Below are 16,397 nucleotides of genomic sequence, written 5' to 3' on the forward strand. Positions count from 1 at the left end.
TATTGATGACATCAGGAATACAAAAATATAGATTTATATTTAATGTTTTATTTGATTTTTTTTTAAATTGTTCTATTGGAGAAAATTGAGATTTAGAAAGTTAGGCAGCAGATAATTTGTTATTTGGTCTGTGTCTGTGAAGGAGCCTCATTGAAGATTTTTTTTTTAACTTTTATCATTTAAAAGATTCAGATCCAATGAATACTGTACATCACTTAGTAGAAGTGATTTTCGCTTTTGCTTTCATGCTAGCATCGTGAGCAATCTATCAGTACTTAACAGTCGTTAAAGTATTAAACTGTGTGTTTAAAGACCATGTCACGTGTATCCAGATATTTGTTTGTTGTGCATTTCCGAACGCACAGTATAAGAATTTAAACTGCTCAGTGACGTAATTGGGCGACTGGCATGTTAGCTTGCAAGCCTGTTAGCATGCCATTTACTTTTCTGGCGACTTTTTACTTTTACTCCTTACTTTTTCAACCCAAGTATCTGTACTTTCTACTCGTTACATTTTAAAAATGAGCTCTTTACTTTTAAAACCTAAAGTTAACCACGACGCATAAAAAACGGAAGTAAGCTAATCGAGTGCATTGTAGCCGCGCGCCTCGGGCGACGCTAAACTAGTGGGGGCAAAGCGTCGGCGCATTCAATGTTTGTGGAAGGATTACACGGTCGGAAAATAAAATAAAAAGGATTCCTGCACATTGTGCTGCGTATGGTTCCACACACGTCCTACAATCACAACAGGGGAACTCTGAACTGTCTTTTATTAAACTATTTTACTTTAGACAGATGAGTCCTAGGTGAATTCTTCATTACAGCACATGATGTGTATCTTTTACCCACAATGCAGCAGTTTATTTACTTTTTCTAGCAGGCCATAGATAATCGTGTTATGTGTATCAGAGTTGTCTAGGTGTGTGAAATTTCAACACGAGTGGAAATTACAATATGTAAGACAGCTTGTTTCACAGTTTCTCTGTGCGTTATTAGATTTATCGCTTCCCAGGGCAATATTTGAATCTCGTTTAAATCTCAACACACACACACACACACACACATGCATAAAGATGGGATCCAAAAGAGCCTGAAATCAACATCAGTTCTTTGATAAAGAGAGGATAATACAAGAGTAGGGGAGGGTGTATGAGAGATTACAGATTGTGTGAGCAGATAATGTTATTAGATGCTGGATAACAAAGTTTTTTTTTGCGTAAATGTTGTGCCAGGGGGCGGACGAGGATCTGATAACGACAGCTGCTCCATTCTCCTCACTTCCCACTTCTGCTTCTACGTTATCTGATTAACCTCCAATTCGTGTCACTCCACACCTGTCCACCAGCTGTCACTGCTGTGCACCCCACAGATCACCCAATGCTTGATCAAATCGCCTACTGATCCGACTCATCTACTCGTATCAGCACTTTTTATTACCGGGGAGACTCACATAATAGTTCCTTGAAAGTAGATTCACATTATCAGACAACTCGTAATGACGCCTGTTTTTCGATGTAGGAATGCTGAATGATTTAGAAAGAAAGAAAACAACCCATCCATCCATCCATCCATCCATTTTCTACCGCTTATCCGGGTCGGGTCGCGGGGGCAGTAGCTTTAGCAGGGACGCCCAGACTTCTCTCTCCCCAGCCACTTCATCCAGCTCTTCCGGGGGGATCCCGAGGCGTTCACAGGCCAGCCGAAGGACGTAGTCTCTCCAGCGTGTCCTGGGTCGTCCCCGGGGTCTCCTCTCGGTGGGACGTGCCCGGAACACCTCACCAGGGAGGCGTCCGGGAAAGATATTTTTTGACATAATATGAAAACGAAAGAAAACAACCATTCATTTTCATATTATGTCAACAAATATCACAGTCCAGATAGAGGATTTTCACAGACCAGGCAAGGGATCCATGTCAAATGAGAAGACTGACAGGATTTTGTTTCAAGTAAAATACTTTATGTAAAATAATCAGGGCTGAGAAGATGCTCTTTAGTCCAACTCCCCCCAAGATTTAATATTAACAAGTCTCGTAATATTTGTTAATTTTGCCATTTTCCCCCCTAAACTTAATTAAAATGTATTTAATTATTCATTTATCTCATTAAATAATTATCAAAATACGTACTTCATTTATTGTATATATATGTTATTCTTATAAAATAAAGGAATAATTAATCATGCTCAAATAAAAAATAAAAAACTGGGTGCAAATGATTTTTTTATGAAAATAAATTATTTTACATAAATTACAAAATATTAGTAACTTTAAAAAAATGTTTCATTAATTATAAGTTAGTATTACAAAATACATGACATTCTAGATGTTTTTTTGGGAAGATAGATAACACATGGTTATTTGGGCTCAATCACATTGAACAATGACGTGTTGCACAAACAGATTTATGATATGAAGGACAGAAGATGACAGCACCAATAAAACACTTAACTCCAACTGCACGGATACATATAACCACAACACACCGCCGTGTTTTCATGCTCTGCTTTCTAAACCTGTCTGTCCTTGTACCACCAATTTAGACTGGGTGAAGTGTGTTTAATCAAACCAGCTGAGGGAGAGTTGTTACACTGCGGTGGCCACTTTATTCTAATTTTGTGTGTGCAGTGCCCTTGAGAGGGAGGGAAATTTAGGGAAATGCGCACGAAAGCAGCTTCAGGGATGCTCCACTTGGTGGGAGAGGAATGAAAATGATTGCCTCTGTTTATCAAAACAATGTGTGTCGTCAAGGGATAGAAGTCTATTTTTGACACATTTGGTAAAAGAGGAACAACAAACACATAAATTCTCTCAAAGCTCAGAAAAAGAAAGAGTCATATCCTGGACGGTCTTTCCATTTGGTTGAAGTTATCTTGTTCAAAGGCCGCAATCGTGCTCCAACTCCCCCAAAATGAACTTGCTCTACCTTGTAGACACTCCACAATACCAGGAGAATGCATGAGCAAAACCAATCAACATTACTCATGAAGAAAGTTGATGAAAGTCTTTTCCAACCCGGATCGCACAGAGTTCACTTCCGATGAATTGGGAGCTCAGATGGTCACAGGTTTGTGGCTCTGCTTTGGCCCGCCTCCGCGCTCGGGGCCCTCTCCCAGCCCTGTCGAATGCGGGTGAGAGATCGATCCACGCAGGGCAGCAAGATCAGCATTTTGAGCACAAGCACCACGGAGGGTACCACCAGACACAGCATGTAGCCCGGGGGGGTGTACCACTTGTACGTCGAAGGGCGGAGGAATTTGTTCCAGCCGTAAATGTAACCGTGTGCCGTGCATATGAACAGAGTCAGGTGGCCCAGCTTCGACTATAATAATTGAAAAAGAAGCATTTAATGAGAAGGGGGAAAAAATCCACATATGCAGAATAGGAACATTATTTCCACTCTTTACGTTTACATGAAGATTAGTTTGGTTTCTTAAACAAGCTAAAAAGAATATGTTGTGGACCAATAAATAAAAAAAAAAAAGAGCCCCCGTACACTTTGGCCGGACTTTGACCCGCCGCACACCGAGCAATGTGGCTGAACCCGACTTAACTGTCGCGCCGCAAGTGGGGTGCTGCCACTAATCATCATGAGAGGTTTTGCTGCAATTCCAAATTTTAATCTCTGGTGAATGGCGTTACAATGTCGCAAATGTAAAGACCAATTAAAAATGCCCTATAGCGAGCTCTTACAACAAAAACAAACAATAAATGAATAAAAGTTGTCTTCCTTGCACTCTCCTTTTTATTAACAAGGTCTGCACAAGATCTGGAAACAGTAATAATTTTCCTTCACAGACATTTTCATTATATGCGTGATAAGTGATTAAAATCTTTTTTATGCTTGATAATTTGCTCGTGAGGTGCATCTGCAATGCAACCTTTGTTGCAATCTCCTCCAATGTTTTCAAGTGTGTTTTATTGCTTCAACATGTGAATAGTCTTACAGTTCTTAAAGTCCCTGAAAGAAAGAAAACAAATGTCTTTCAAATTTGTCACAACACAGAGAAAAGTGTTGCTAACAAGCCCGACAAATTTGAATGGTTAAAAAGAGTATCTAAAAAGAACGCTTCAAAAGCATTAATCAAGCCCCTCTCTCCGCTCTCGAATGTCGAATGCGGGAAAAATTCATTGTTCTCAGTGTCCGCACATGTTTTCAGCAAATATCTTGAAAACATTCTCACTAATCCAGCTCATTTCATTCTCAGGGCATTGGATCGATCGCGACTGCACTTTTCTGGCTGTCTTGGAAGATGTTTCCCCTCTCATCCGAGCAGACTTCATCAGTTCATTCTAAAAGGCTTATACATGTATAATAGGTCTAGAAAAGAAATTGCTGTTGACTTAATTAAACACTGTTATGACCATTAAGAACGTTACTGAAAACATTACCTGTACAGTCACCAAATGTTTTTATGATGCTGTCATTTTGATCCTTTCATTTATTTCCTGTGAGGAAAACAGAAGCTCTGAACAAACTTGACGTCGACATTTAATGTCCCACCGAGCGTTGCGGTTTGGCCAAAACGCTCAGAAGTTAACCATTTTCACTCCAGAAGGCAAAAACACATGCATACATTTGTACAAATAACACACTGTACTGTATTACATGGTGCCAATGTGGCAAATGTTTTTGTCCATGGATAACACTTCTCCCCTCCTAACTTCATGACTCGAAATTGTCACATTAAGTTTTATAGTGAAAACATTTACTTAAAGATTTTTTCTCCCCCCCCCCCCCCACAGCTGTTACAGAGTAATTGTTTTTGGTGCCCCGGTGTCCTCTGTTGTTTGGTTATTGTTAATCACTTAGTAGAGAGCATTTTGAACACGATGCTCTCACATGGCAAGCACCCTTTATTGTAGTACAGTTGCATCCTCAGATGATAATAAAGGATTTAATTTTTAATCACAACTGAGAGCTGGAAAGCCTTTTGCATCATGAATATTAAAATCCGAGGCATTCCCTTGTTGACAACCGTGATCGCAACGATAATCTATGCAAATCGATTTCAGTTGTGTCGTCTCTTTCTCCTCTACTCAAAGGATCAATTATCTTGACCTCCATCGCCAAGTATCTTTTTCCCCATCAGTCCATCTGTGCACACGACCTTTTCACACACACACACACTTGTGACCTGTAATAGCAAATCTGCACACGTGGGATTATACCTGCTATCATAATTCAGTTTAATGAATAACTTAACATTTAAAATGCTGAGCTAAAAGCAACCAGTCATCCATTGCCTGTGTTAGAGAGTTACTTAACTAGTCACTTGGGAAGAAAGTGCCCGTGACGCATTGCTTTTACAGCACTTTAATAACGCAGATAAAAACTTGGAAATAATTACATTTTATCAGAAAAGCCCTAAAAAGAGATTTTACTGATAGGAAGCACAGGATGAGAACAATGGTAGTGGCGTACTCTTGAAAGAAAAAATAATAATAAAGTTTTTTTTCAGTAGACGTTGCATTGTCTTTTTTTATTTAAAAAAAAAAAAAAGACAAGACAAGCATCTTCATCTTTGTCTCTTTCTGATGCTTGTCTCCATCCCAGATTAGATGCCTGCGAACCGTCATTTATGACATTACGCTTACTACACTACGATGATTGTATGTTGCAGACATTTTGTCCTTCACCATTGTGGCCTTTGCAACTTAGTGCTCAGGTGTTTTGAAGACAACATATGAATTTAAATAATATGAACTAATAATAATTGTGTGAAGCACTTTATGGGGCAAGGAACCATATTTTATAACTTAAGGTTTAGTAGAAACAGACACCACAATTACTGATAATTAGGCGTGTGGTGGTTTGTCCACTCATTTGTTTTTGTCAATAATTAAAATATACTTCCATAGTAATATAACATTCTACAGTTGAAACTTTTTTCCAAATATTCCAATGAGTTCCCAATTAAGTTGAGCTTTTCCAGTTTTCAGACAAAATATATTTCATTAGAAGAATATGAGACAATATCATAGCATTTTTCCCATTGTAGGTTTTTTTTTTTTCAAATAGTCAAATAGTCAGGCCTGTCGGGCCCATTATAGCAACAACTTTGGTTATGTTATCAAATATGATCACAAAAAAGGCCATGTCCATAAGCTAAGCTTGAAAATATGTAAAATTCTAGAAAGAAAGTTATATTCAATACAAGTCATATTTTAAAATAGTATCAGAAAACTTACATTTCAAATGAATCATTATATTGATTCAAATGCTTCAAGCCCACACTACATCATATATAATGATCAGCTAAGCAACGTGTAACTCTGTCATGTCTTCAAAACGGCTTCACCTCATGTAGAGCAAGCTCAAGATTCCCACTGTTTCTATTCTAATGTGTTTTCTCCATTATGCACTTCATTTTACTTTTAGGATTCACATGCTTCAAGCCCATGCTGTATCATATAGTATGTAATGAACAGCTATCCGCGGAAGTCTGTGATGTCTTTAAAAAACGCCACATGTAGACCAAGCTAAAGGTTCCCACTGTTTATGTTAGAATGAGTTGCCTCTATTATGCACTTTATTATACTTTTATTATGAATAGGCAGTGGCCGGTACTATAAATTTTTCTTTTTGTCCCTGTCAAATAAAAAACATGTACATTCCTTTCTACATTTGGAGAGTTAAAAAACAAAAAGAAATATGTGCAGCTACATGTGTTTTTCCTTGGACAGCACCCCATGGTAAATAAAAACAAGCTCACCCAACCCCATCCCCCTATTCCCATAAAAGATGTGCAAGTGTGCTCTGACCTGAATGAAGCTGAACTCCCTCCAGCTGAGCGAGCCTCCCACAGAAGGCAGCGACGTCAGGCCGAGTAGAACGTAAAGAAAGAAACCCAGGATGCCCAGCATGTAGAACGAGTCCGTTCCCCATGCTTCTGTATAATTAAAGTCAAACGGCGTGGTTTTGTTGTTCTTCATCTAAGGGAAGCGAGAGATGGAGAAGCACTTTTAACGATGACGGACATCTTGTACAGATCGACTTGTGCAGTCCTGCTTAAAAAAAAAATAATAAAAAAAAAAACAACACTGTACCTCGTCCACCACTCGGGAGATGAGCTTATGTCTGACAGAGTAGCGAATAGGAATAATGAATGTATAGATGGCGTGGAGAAAGGCAAAGCCCAAAGCAACCAGGCCCATTTGCTTCCGACACAGCATCCAACGGTCCAGCCAGTTAGGAAATCGCCTGACAAATAACAAATGAGATGGAACTTTAATAAATGTACATTTGACATTGTGTGGCAAATAGTTTCTTTCAAATTATTTGATAACTTACTTGTACTTAGTGCCTCTGTAGAGCTGAAAGAAGGCGGCTATAACACCGGGCAGGTAACACAGCGACAGCATGACAAGTGACACGATGGGAAACACCTGAAAATTGGTAGAAAAATAAATAAATAAATTAAAAAAAAAAAAAAAAAAAAAGGAACATCACAGTGGACTCAAGCTATGTCCACACATACCCATATTTCTGTTTCTTTAAAAAGGTATTGTTTCTCCTGACCATGGTAAGAAATATATACAATACAATAGCTTTTCAAATAAACCCAGCCCATTTTTGTTTCAACAAGCAAAAACAAAAACAGACTTTTCTAAAATCTCCACTATGGTGAAAGCATTACAAAATGTTACCATACAGTGACCTGCTCACTCATCCAGTTCATTGTATTCATTGAATCAATCGTAACTGGGCTGTTCCGGTCGTCGTGGGAGACAATGTGTCCTTTCATCCCTTCCGAAGAGATTCAATAATTGAGCTTCTAACAAATAACAAACAAACACATCCACTTTTGGCCTTCAGGTGCCTCCACAGCCATTGTTACAACTGAAAAGAATATTAACAAGGGTGTTGCTTTGGATCCCAAAAGTGATACCATTCTAACTTCAAGTCTGAGAAGGGTTCATCTAGCTTTAAAATATGGATAAATAAGAACGGTTACTACTTTGCAAATTTTGCCTATTGCGGGGGTGGTCCAGAACCTAATCCCCTTTGATAAATGAGGGGCTACTGTATATATTTTGAAAGAAATTTTCTACAATAAAAGTGTCATCAAGTCTTCACCTTGTTGGCCAGGGACACCATGATTCTGTAGGAGATGTCTTTGCCCTGCTCCACGTAGGCGTAGATGACGTCTCTGATGAGCAGATAGAAATAGAAGAAGGCGGCGAGGCCGACGGCAATGCGGAGAGGGAGCTTCCACTCGGGGAACAGCTGCAAGGGGAAGTCCTCCAGTTCTTGGGCTGCCGACAGAGAACCCCTGTCCAAAACGTTGAGGCCCATCTTGGTGGCCACCTCGGCTACAGCCTGCTTTGCCTCAGCACTGTTCCCACACACGTAGACCTGAATGGTAGATTCGATTTTAGAAATTTACAAAAAAGGAAATAATAGCTTGTTAAATTGTTGTAATGGAAAGAACATCTTAACCCACTTTGAGGGCTCTTCAAATTAATGAATGGAAATATTGAATTGTGTCTTTTAAGCAGTAACATTTTTTCCAATACCACACAGAACAGTTTGCCGTTTACTTGTTCAGGATTTTTTTTTTTTTTAGGAGGCGTAGATCAGAGTGACTCAGAGTAGTTTTGATGTTGGCTACCAATAATAACGCAACTACTTCAGTTAGACATATGTACTGTATGTTCTAATACGTTTAGAAAACAACATCTGCCCATCAAAGTAATAGCTTTTTGTGTCTCCAGTAGTATAAGCAAAGCAAATTTATTTATATAGTGCATTTCGTACACAAGGTAAATCAATGTGCTTACATGATTAAAAGCATTTAGAAACAAAGAAAAAGAAACAGCTTGTAAACATTTAAAACAAAGAGAAAAATAAAAGTACAATTAAAACAGATTACAGTGCAAGAAATATTTAAAAGTGGAACTGCGCTAAAAAGCATGAGACTAACCTGGACTTAAAAACATTCACAATGGGGCTAATCCAAATGTATCTGCGAGCAGCATCTTTTCTAAAAGCACCCCCTTGCAAAGTCAGAAGAAATATAAGTGTTTTCATGTTGTACTCTGTCTGTTGTTTTCCAGCACTGTTGTTGATAATTAAAAGATTTCACTCACGAGTCGCAAGCTGCTGTCTGAACATGACATCCAGATGCACTCTGGCGTCAAGGCTTGTGTGCAGATATATAGTTTGTATTGTTGTATCCTGAAGCTGGAGAGGAAACTCTTGCATGATTGTGTATAAAAGGAGCTTCCCTGCATGTAAGCGGCAAGGCCGAGAATCAATATTGGATGCCTGTGACCTTCGATCCCTCAGGCGGCACTGCATCAAAAACCGACATCTATGTGTAAAGGATATCACCACATGGGTTCAGGAACACTTCAGAAAACCAATGTCTGTAAATACAGTTCGGCGCTACATCCGTAAGTGCAACTTGAAACTCTACTATGCAAAGCAAAAGCCATTTATCAACGACACCCAGAAACGCCGCCGGCTTCTCTGGGCCCGAGCTCATCTAAGATGGACTGATGCAAAGTGGAAAAGTGTTCTGTGGTCCAACGAGTCCACATTTCAAATTGTTTTTGGAAATTGTGGACGTCATGGGCCCAAAGAGGAAAAGAACCATCCGGATTGTTATGGACACAAAGTTCAAAAGCCAGCATCTGTGATGGTATGGGGCTGTGTTAGTGCGAATGGCATGGGTAACTTACACATATGTGAAGGCACCATTAATGCTGAAAGGTACATACAGGTTTTGGAGAAACATATGCTGCCATCCAAGCAACGTCTTTTTCATGAATGCCCCTGTCTTATTTCAGCAAGACAACGCCAAACCACATTCTGCACGTGTTACAACAGCGTGGCTTAGTAGTAAAAGAATGCAGGTACTAGACTCGCCTGCCTGCAGTCCAGACCTGTCTCCCACTGAAAATGTGTGCTGCATTATGAAGTGTAAAATACGACAACGGAGACCCTGGACTGTTGAACAGCCGAAGCTGTACATCAAGCAAGAATGGGAAAGAATTCCACCTACAAAGCTTCAACAATTAGTGCCCTCAGTTCGCAAACGTTTATTGAATGTTGTTAAAAGAAAAGGTGATGTAACACAGTGGTAAACATGACCCTGTTCCAGCTTTTTTGGAACGTGTTGCAGCCATAAAATTCTAAATTAATGATTATTTTCTAAAAGCAATCAAGTTTATCAGTTTGAACATTAAATATCTTGTCTTTGTAGTGTATTCAATTCAATATAGGTTGAACATGATTTGCAAATCATTGTATTCTGTTTTTATTTATGTTTAACACAACGTCCCAACTTCATTGAAATTGGGATTGTACATACAGTATGTGTGCCACTCAATCTCGAAGTCAAATTCTACATCTTGCCATGGTGGAGTTTATAATCAAACCTGCTGCTCCGCAATAAAGTGATTAAGATGTTGGTATATGAAGAGGGGAAGTGTGTGTGTGTGTGTGTGTGTGTGTGTTAGAGAGCTGGTGGAGGAGAAGGAGAGGTAGAGGCCAGGTTGACAGCCAAGTCAACTGAGCAGTTTTCCCCCAGGTGTGTGTAAGTGGACTGGGCAGCCAGCCATGTCTCCTTACATTACTGCAGCATAACAGCAGGGGACAGCCGACAGACTAAACCTCCATCTGAATATAAATGTGACACAACCACAAAAAAAAAATAAAAGAAGGCTACTATCACTCCCTCTTAAAAGTGTGCATATGTACTGTACTTTGTACATATAAGCATAATAATCGATTCATTGTTCTTAAGCTGATTAATTGGATGTCGATAGTATGGAATTGGGCAGCACGGTGGCCGACTGGTTAGAGCGTCAGCCTCACAGTTCTGAGGACCCGGGTTCAATCCCCGGCCCCGCCTGTGTGGAGTTTGCATGTTCTCCCCGTGCCTGCGTGGGTTTTCTCCGGGTACTCCGGTTTCCTCCCACATCCCACATCCCAAAAACATGCATGAATTGGAGACTCTAAATTGCCCGTAGGCATGACTGTGAGTGCGAATGGTTGTTTGTTCCTATGTGCCCTGCGATTGGCTGGCAACCAGTTCAGGGTGTACCCCGCCTCCTGCCCGATGACAGCTGGGATAGGCTCCAGCACGCCCCGCGACCCTAGTGAGGAGAAGCGGCTCAGAAAATGGATGGATGGATGGATAGTATGGAATTGATTGTCAATGAATCACATCTTGAAACAAATGAGCATTATTATTATTATTATTATTCATTTACTACTACTAACAAATAAACACAAATAAATAGATGCCAGTGACTTTTAGTGCCAGGCAGAACAATTAAATACAATGCAATTAACCCCCCCGCCCCAACATTTTGTCCATTTAGTGGACAGAATGCGGCAATGGCTCATGCACCTCCAACACGAGTTTATGGTGTCCTTGAGCAAGACACTAAAAGCCGGAAGTGCTCCCTGGGTGTAACATTAGCTGTCCCCTGCTCCAGTGTGTGTCACAACAATGTGTGTTTGCTGTGTTCACGGCTGTGAGTGTGAAAACCGAATGCGTCTGTGTTCATGGCAATAAAAATATTATATACATAATGTAAGTAGATACAGTAGCCTATACTGTTTGTTTTTCGTACAATCATAATGTCTGGTAAAGTGAAAGTGTTACACTAGAGTACACTAAAGCGGCATGATTTAGATTTTGATTGGTCATTTATGGAAGAATATGCCAGTAAAACAATACCTGACATGACACTAGTGATGTGACAATATTCCAAGGGATGTAGCATATCTCCATCATTGAGCATCTAGTGTGTTTTGCTCCTTCTTTATTGTTTTGTGTTTTATCATCATGAATAATGGAATGTACGTATACCACAACGTCAGCTGCATTTGGTTTTTATGTGAAGAGACTCACCTCTCAGGCACAAGCTGTAATTTCATTTGTTTGACAGTTCAAAATGCCAAAAAATAAATAAATTACATTGTGCACTTCTTGTTTTGATTTTATTTCAGTTTTATTCAATGCTTGATTTACTTTTCCAACTGTGTGATAGTTAAAGACTGTTACATGGACTATGAAAACGATGGTAGCTTACACATTGTAAAGTCACATTAGGAGCTTAACTTCCAAAATTGAATACTTGCTATTGAGTACAATAATAAAATAAGCACACAAGCCAATTTCCTCTCATTGCTGGGGACGTAATGTGACGTGCGACCGATCGCTCAATTACGTCTCTGGGCAGCTAAAGTTTTTATTGCAAGTTTAAGTTCTAATTCTTTATTCTAATGAGCGGGTCGGGGGAGGGGCGGCTCATCCCGGACGCCCAAGTGCATCGCTGGGAGCCATTTTAGCCGCGTCCCAAAAAAACTATATCTCCAGAATTCAGTACTATGTATACTATCTTCAAAGTTGTATAATGTACTTAGAAACAAATCTATGATTTCACTTTATAGAGACTTTAAGAATGTTAACATATTATTTAAAACATTCCCGGTACAGTTGATAGTTCTTATGATGGCAACAGTGTGACCCTGGAACAGATTGCTTCTATTTCCGTTCATTCCTATAGGAAAAGTTGGGTTGTAAATTGTTTTATGAATATTCCAGGATTTATTCGTCCACCACTAGAGTTATACACATGTACTGGTGTAGGGATACTGTTGTTCACACTTTAGCCCCCCCCCCCCCCCAAAGAAAATGGAGCACTGCAGAGGTATCAGCATGTGAAAGGATATTTGTGGATATGTGTGTGTTTGTGTGTGTTTGCGCGTGTGCATGCGGCTTGTTTGTGTTGCCGAGGATTTGAGGCAGATTCAGGTTTGGTCTCCAGAGCTTACCACATGTTTGTGTTTCCCTTTGTAGCTGCGAAGCGGAAGCTGCAATAAACACTGCTCTTTCAACTTTGTAACATCATAAAGTGTGTTAGCTTGTGTGTTTTTACAAGTACTGCCCTGGTTTTCTCCAACATTGATATGGAAACATGGAAAAATCAATCACGTGCACCAACGTAGACGGAATCAATAAGCCGTTGCACCCAACAAGCGCTTTTCTCCTGATTGGTGAGTACTACTGTGTATGAGAAATCTGTGATTCATAAAAACAGATTGTACCGGAAATATTAAACAACTATTTAATATTATGTTCTAATATGTCTGCCTCTTGCCCGATGATAGCTGGGATAGGCTCCAGCGCGCCCGCGACCCTAGTGAGGAGAAGCGGCTCAGAAAATGGATGGATGGATGTTTCAGAATTGACCTTGCAGTCCCTCCCCTTTACAAAAGCTTCAGTGTCACTGTTGTCCCGCATGCTCCTTCCGGTTTTCACCCATTCAGCTCACAGCTTTCATGTTTTTTTTCCCCCTCTTTCCCCACTCACTTGTTTTCCTGTCAGAAGACCGTTCTGCAGAGCCCAGGCAGACAGTGTGTTAAGGCCTTTCACCACAGTTGCTCCAGGGACCAGTCTGGAGAACACACAACAAAGATTTCTTTAGCTGACATTTTTCAACACCCCTTTCAAAAAGAGAGAAGGTGGAGGGGGGGTGGGGGGGGGGGACTGAACTAGAGGGGTCTGAATGTCACAAATCAATGTCTGCACTTGACTAAATCGAAACTCAACCTTTTGATGTCTCGCATTCTAAGTGGGCTTTCCGGACACTTCCGCCCTGAAATATGTTTTTTCCTTCAGGAGGAAACTTTCAACGTTTGATACAGTTATTCAACACACACAAAAGGAGAGAATATAGATAGAGATGATAGATAGAGATAGATGGAACATAAGGGTTATGAGGGCCACACTGAAAAATGTTATACAATTATGAAAAGTGTGTATGAAAAGTCATACGCAATGACTGCACAAATGTTTGGGAACTAGATGTACTGAAATCATCTCTTTTTTTGTTGGGGGGGGGGGGTTCCATCTTCAACCAAAAGTGTTTTTAACAAATATTTATCAAGAATATGGTATTGCATGAACACAATATGGCAGAGTGAGAGTTGCATTTAGGTTTGTGTGGGAATTTTGACTTCCACTCATTAACATGATGTCTTTATTTTCACAGGACAATTTGAAAAATGATTCTCATAGCCATAAAACAATGAGAAAGCCAAACAAGAGGTAAACTATTATATTTGTCAGACAGAAACTATTAGTGGAAGCGGTTTTTCAAAATATTCACATAAGACTCTACGAGAGTCTGTTACCTCTGCAAGTAGACAGCGTTAGCTTCTGGGTACATGTCTTTCTTCAGGTTATTACTGAGATCCACCAACACCTGCGAAGGACAACAAAACCTTCCTTTTTATCAAACCTTGAGGCTGCTATTCTAAGACAGAATACAGGTTCATTTATTTTATTCAATTAGCATCCTTCGAGGATACAGAGTTGGCAGCTACGGGCTTGGTTTAGATGGAAGTGAGAACAAAAGCAAAAGCTCGCAAATCAACGCAAATTAGCTTGGATGCCAACTTCAATCTTCGGCCTTCACTTATGTCAAACTTCACACGAGTCTTGCAGAGGCACAGAGGACTGCATGAGTTCACAAAAGCTTTTAGTAAAAGTACAATATAATACACACAGTGCTCTGATTACAGGTACAAAATGGACATGATAAATGTGGATGATATAAAATCATGACAGTTTCACAGCAATATTTCCAATATGTCCGAGTGATCTTTGCTTTTTAATTTGACTAAAAGATTCGAAGAGGATACATTTGGGGGGCATCATCATAAATAAGGTAACCGATACCATGATATTAGTAACTCGTATCAGTATGATGACAGCCACATTAGGGAACATTAAATCAATACCTCTAAAAACTGAGAAGCATTGTCTTTACGGAAAGTTTGAATATTTTCTTTGGTATTGTATTTTTTTTTTTTGTATTGTATCTAAATCTACGTCACATAATTTGCTTGCATCGTACTGTATATGCCAGTCATTTGGAACCAATTTGCTATGGCGCATTAAAGAGCCATGAGAGATTATTAGATGTGAAATTATCCAATTCCTTTTAATCAGTTCAACAAATAAAATGTATTTATTACAAATAATGTATCTTTGTTCGTCTATCTGTGCCAGCGATGGATAGTGACAGGCAGACAATTACTAAATGCTCTTCCACTTCCAGATGGCAGAAAGTACAGTTAACATGAGTAAAACTGAGACCAGATCGTCTTTTTTATTTTCAGTCTATAATGTTTAGAACATTTATATTTGGTGGTGTGCCGTGAGATTTTTTAAAATATGTGGCTTGGTTCAATAAAGATTATGTAACACCATATGCTGCTTCAGAATACATTGAATGAGCTGCAAATTGTTCATATTGTTTTATATAAAATTAAAATGCGCTCTGCAGCCGTTAAGTCAATATTAAGTGTGTGGCATCATTGCAGAACACATCAGCCATCAATTTACCTTTCCTTCCAGAGAAGGTGTCAGTGTGTCCATGAATGCGTAATGCTCTCTGTGAACGCAAATGAAGATGAGTCGAGCTGGCTTGGCTGCCGCCTCATGGCTCATCACCTGCGCGTCACAAACATTCGCCATGTTAAATCACCGTCGACTTGCACAATCATCCATTCTTGCCGAACGCGGCGCGCGATTCACCTGAGCTCCTTGAGGCAAAGGGCCGCAGCTGTGAGGTCTGCGGCTGCCGTACACCACCCTGCAGCCGGTCTGCAGCAGGCGCAGGCCCAAAGAGCGTCCCAAATCCCCCGTCCCGAAGATGCACAGCGGCTCCTGTTCTTGGGGGACGGCCGCTGCTGCTCCTCTTCCTCCGAGAGGATGCAGGAACACGCTCTCTAACTTGGCGTCTTCTCTTACGCCGCTTGCCACAGTCATGTTGAAGCGCTCTTTGGAATGTCAGCGTCGTCTGCTGTGTTGTTATATAGTGTAGCTGTGCAACCTGTAGACCGCCTTAGTCCTCCTGGTCTTGAGGTGTACAGCAACATGTGACAATCTAGTTGTGTATTATGGCTTTGTGATAAAGGTTGAGCCAGGTGAGGTTTATTACACCACTGATCAACATCTTCCGTCACGTGTGTTGGAATGTGTGTAAGTGTATTATCTCATTTGACGCGACTCAACACTCCCCCCTGCAATTTATGTGTTAGGGTTGAATGAATTGACACTTGTGCAACGAGACAGGGATCGTTTTATTTCACCGGACTTTGAACAGCAAATCAGATGGGATGGAAACGTCGTCGTCATCAATCAATGGTAGATCCTCACTATCTATAATGACATTCAAAACAAGAGCTGTATCAATAATTCTGCCACTGCAAAAATAAGAGGATAACTCAGAGAGCAGAAACCTCTGCCAAGGTTTTGAGTCATGATTTGTCATCTGCGAAATGTGCGAATCACTCAACATATCCTACAACATTATCAGATAACATTAAACACAGATAAAGACGTCCGTTATGTTAAATGAGAGTTAAGT

General features: G+C 40.1%; 1 protein-coding gene across 1 annotated transcript; it reads right to left on the reverse strand.

The window, feature by feature from the left end:
* Positions 1–2,323: 2,323 nt before the first annotated feature.
* On the reverse strand, positions 2,324–16,155 carry LOC133480000 (metalloreductase STEAP4-like). The gene is made up of 9 exons (XM_061777613.1): positions 15,563–16,155; positions 15,371–15,478; positions 14,155–14,225; positions 13,331–13,415; positions 8,077–8,355; positions 7,291–7,385; positions 7,047–7,200; positions 6,762–6,932; positions 2,324–3,318 (listed from the first exon to the last, which is right to left on the reverse strand). Exons 1-9 carry the CDS (start codon positions 15,794–15,796, stop codon positions 3,058–3,060), a joined length of 1,458 nt encoding a protein of 485 aa, XP_061633597.1. The 5' UTR covers positions 15,797–16,155; the 3' UTR covers positions 2,324–3,057.
* Between the last annotated feature and the right edge of the window lie 242 nt (positions 16,156–16,397).

This window comes from Phyllopteryx taeniolatus, chromosome 6 (genome assembly GCF_024500385.1).
Source record: "Phyllopteryx taeniolatus isolate TA_2022b chromosome 6, UOR_Ptae_1.2, whole genome shotgun sequence".
In the NCBI taxonomy this organism is placed as follows: Eukaryota; Metazoa; Chordata; class Actinopteri; order Syngnathiformes; family Syngnathidae; genus Phyllopteryx; species Phyllopteryx taeniolatus.

Bases quoted from the DNA above. Each gene is read 5' to 3' on its own strand.
- LOC133480000 (XM_061777613.1), bottom strand. From the start codon at position 15,796: ATGACTGTGGCAAGCGGCGTAAGAGAAGACGCCAAGTTAGAGAGCGTG. The intron at 13,416-14,154 runs GTAACAGACTCT...TGTGTTCTCCAG, and splicing joins AACGCTGTCTACTTGCAGAG to ACTGGTCCCTGGAGCAACTG. The intron at 8,356-13,330 runs GTGAGTGGGGAA...TCTACCATTCAG, and splicing joins GTCTTCTGACAGGAAAACAA to GTCTACGTGTGTGGGAACAG.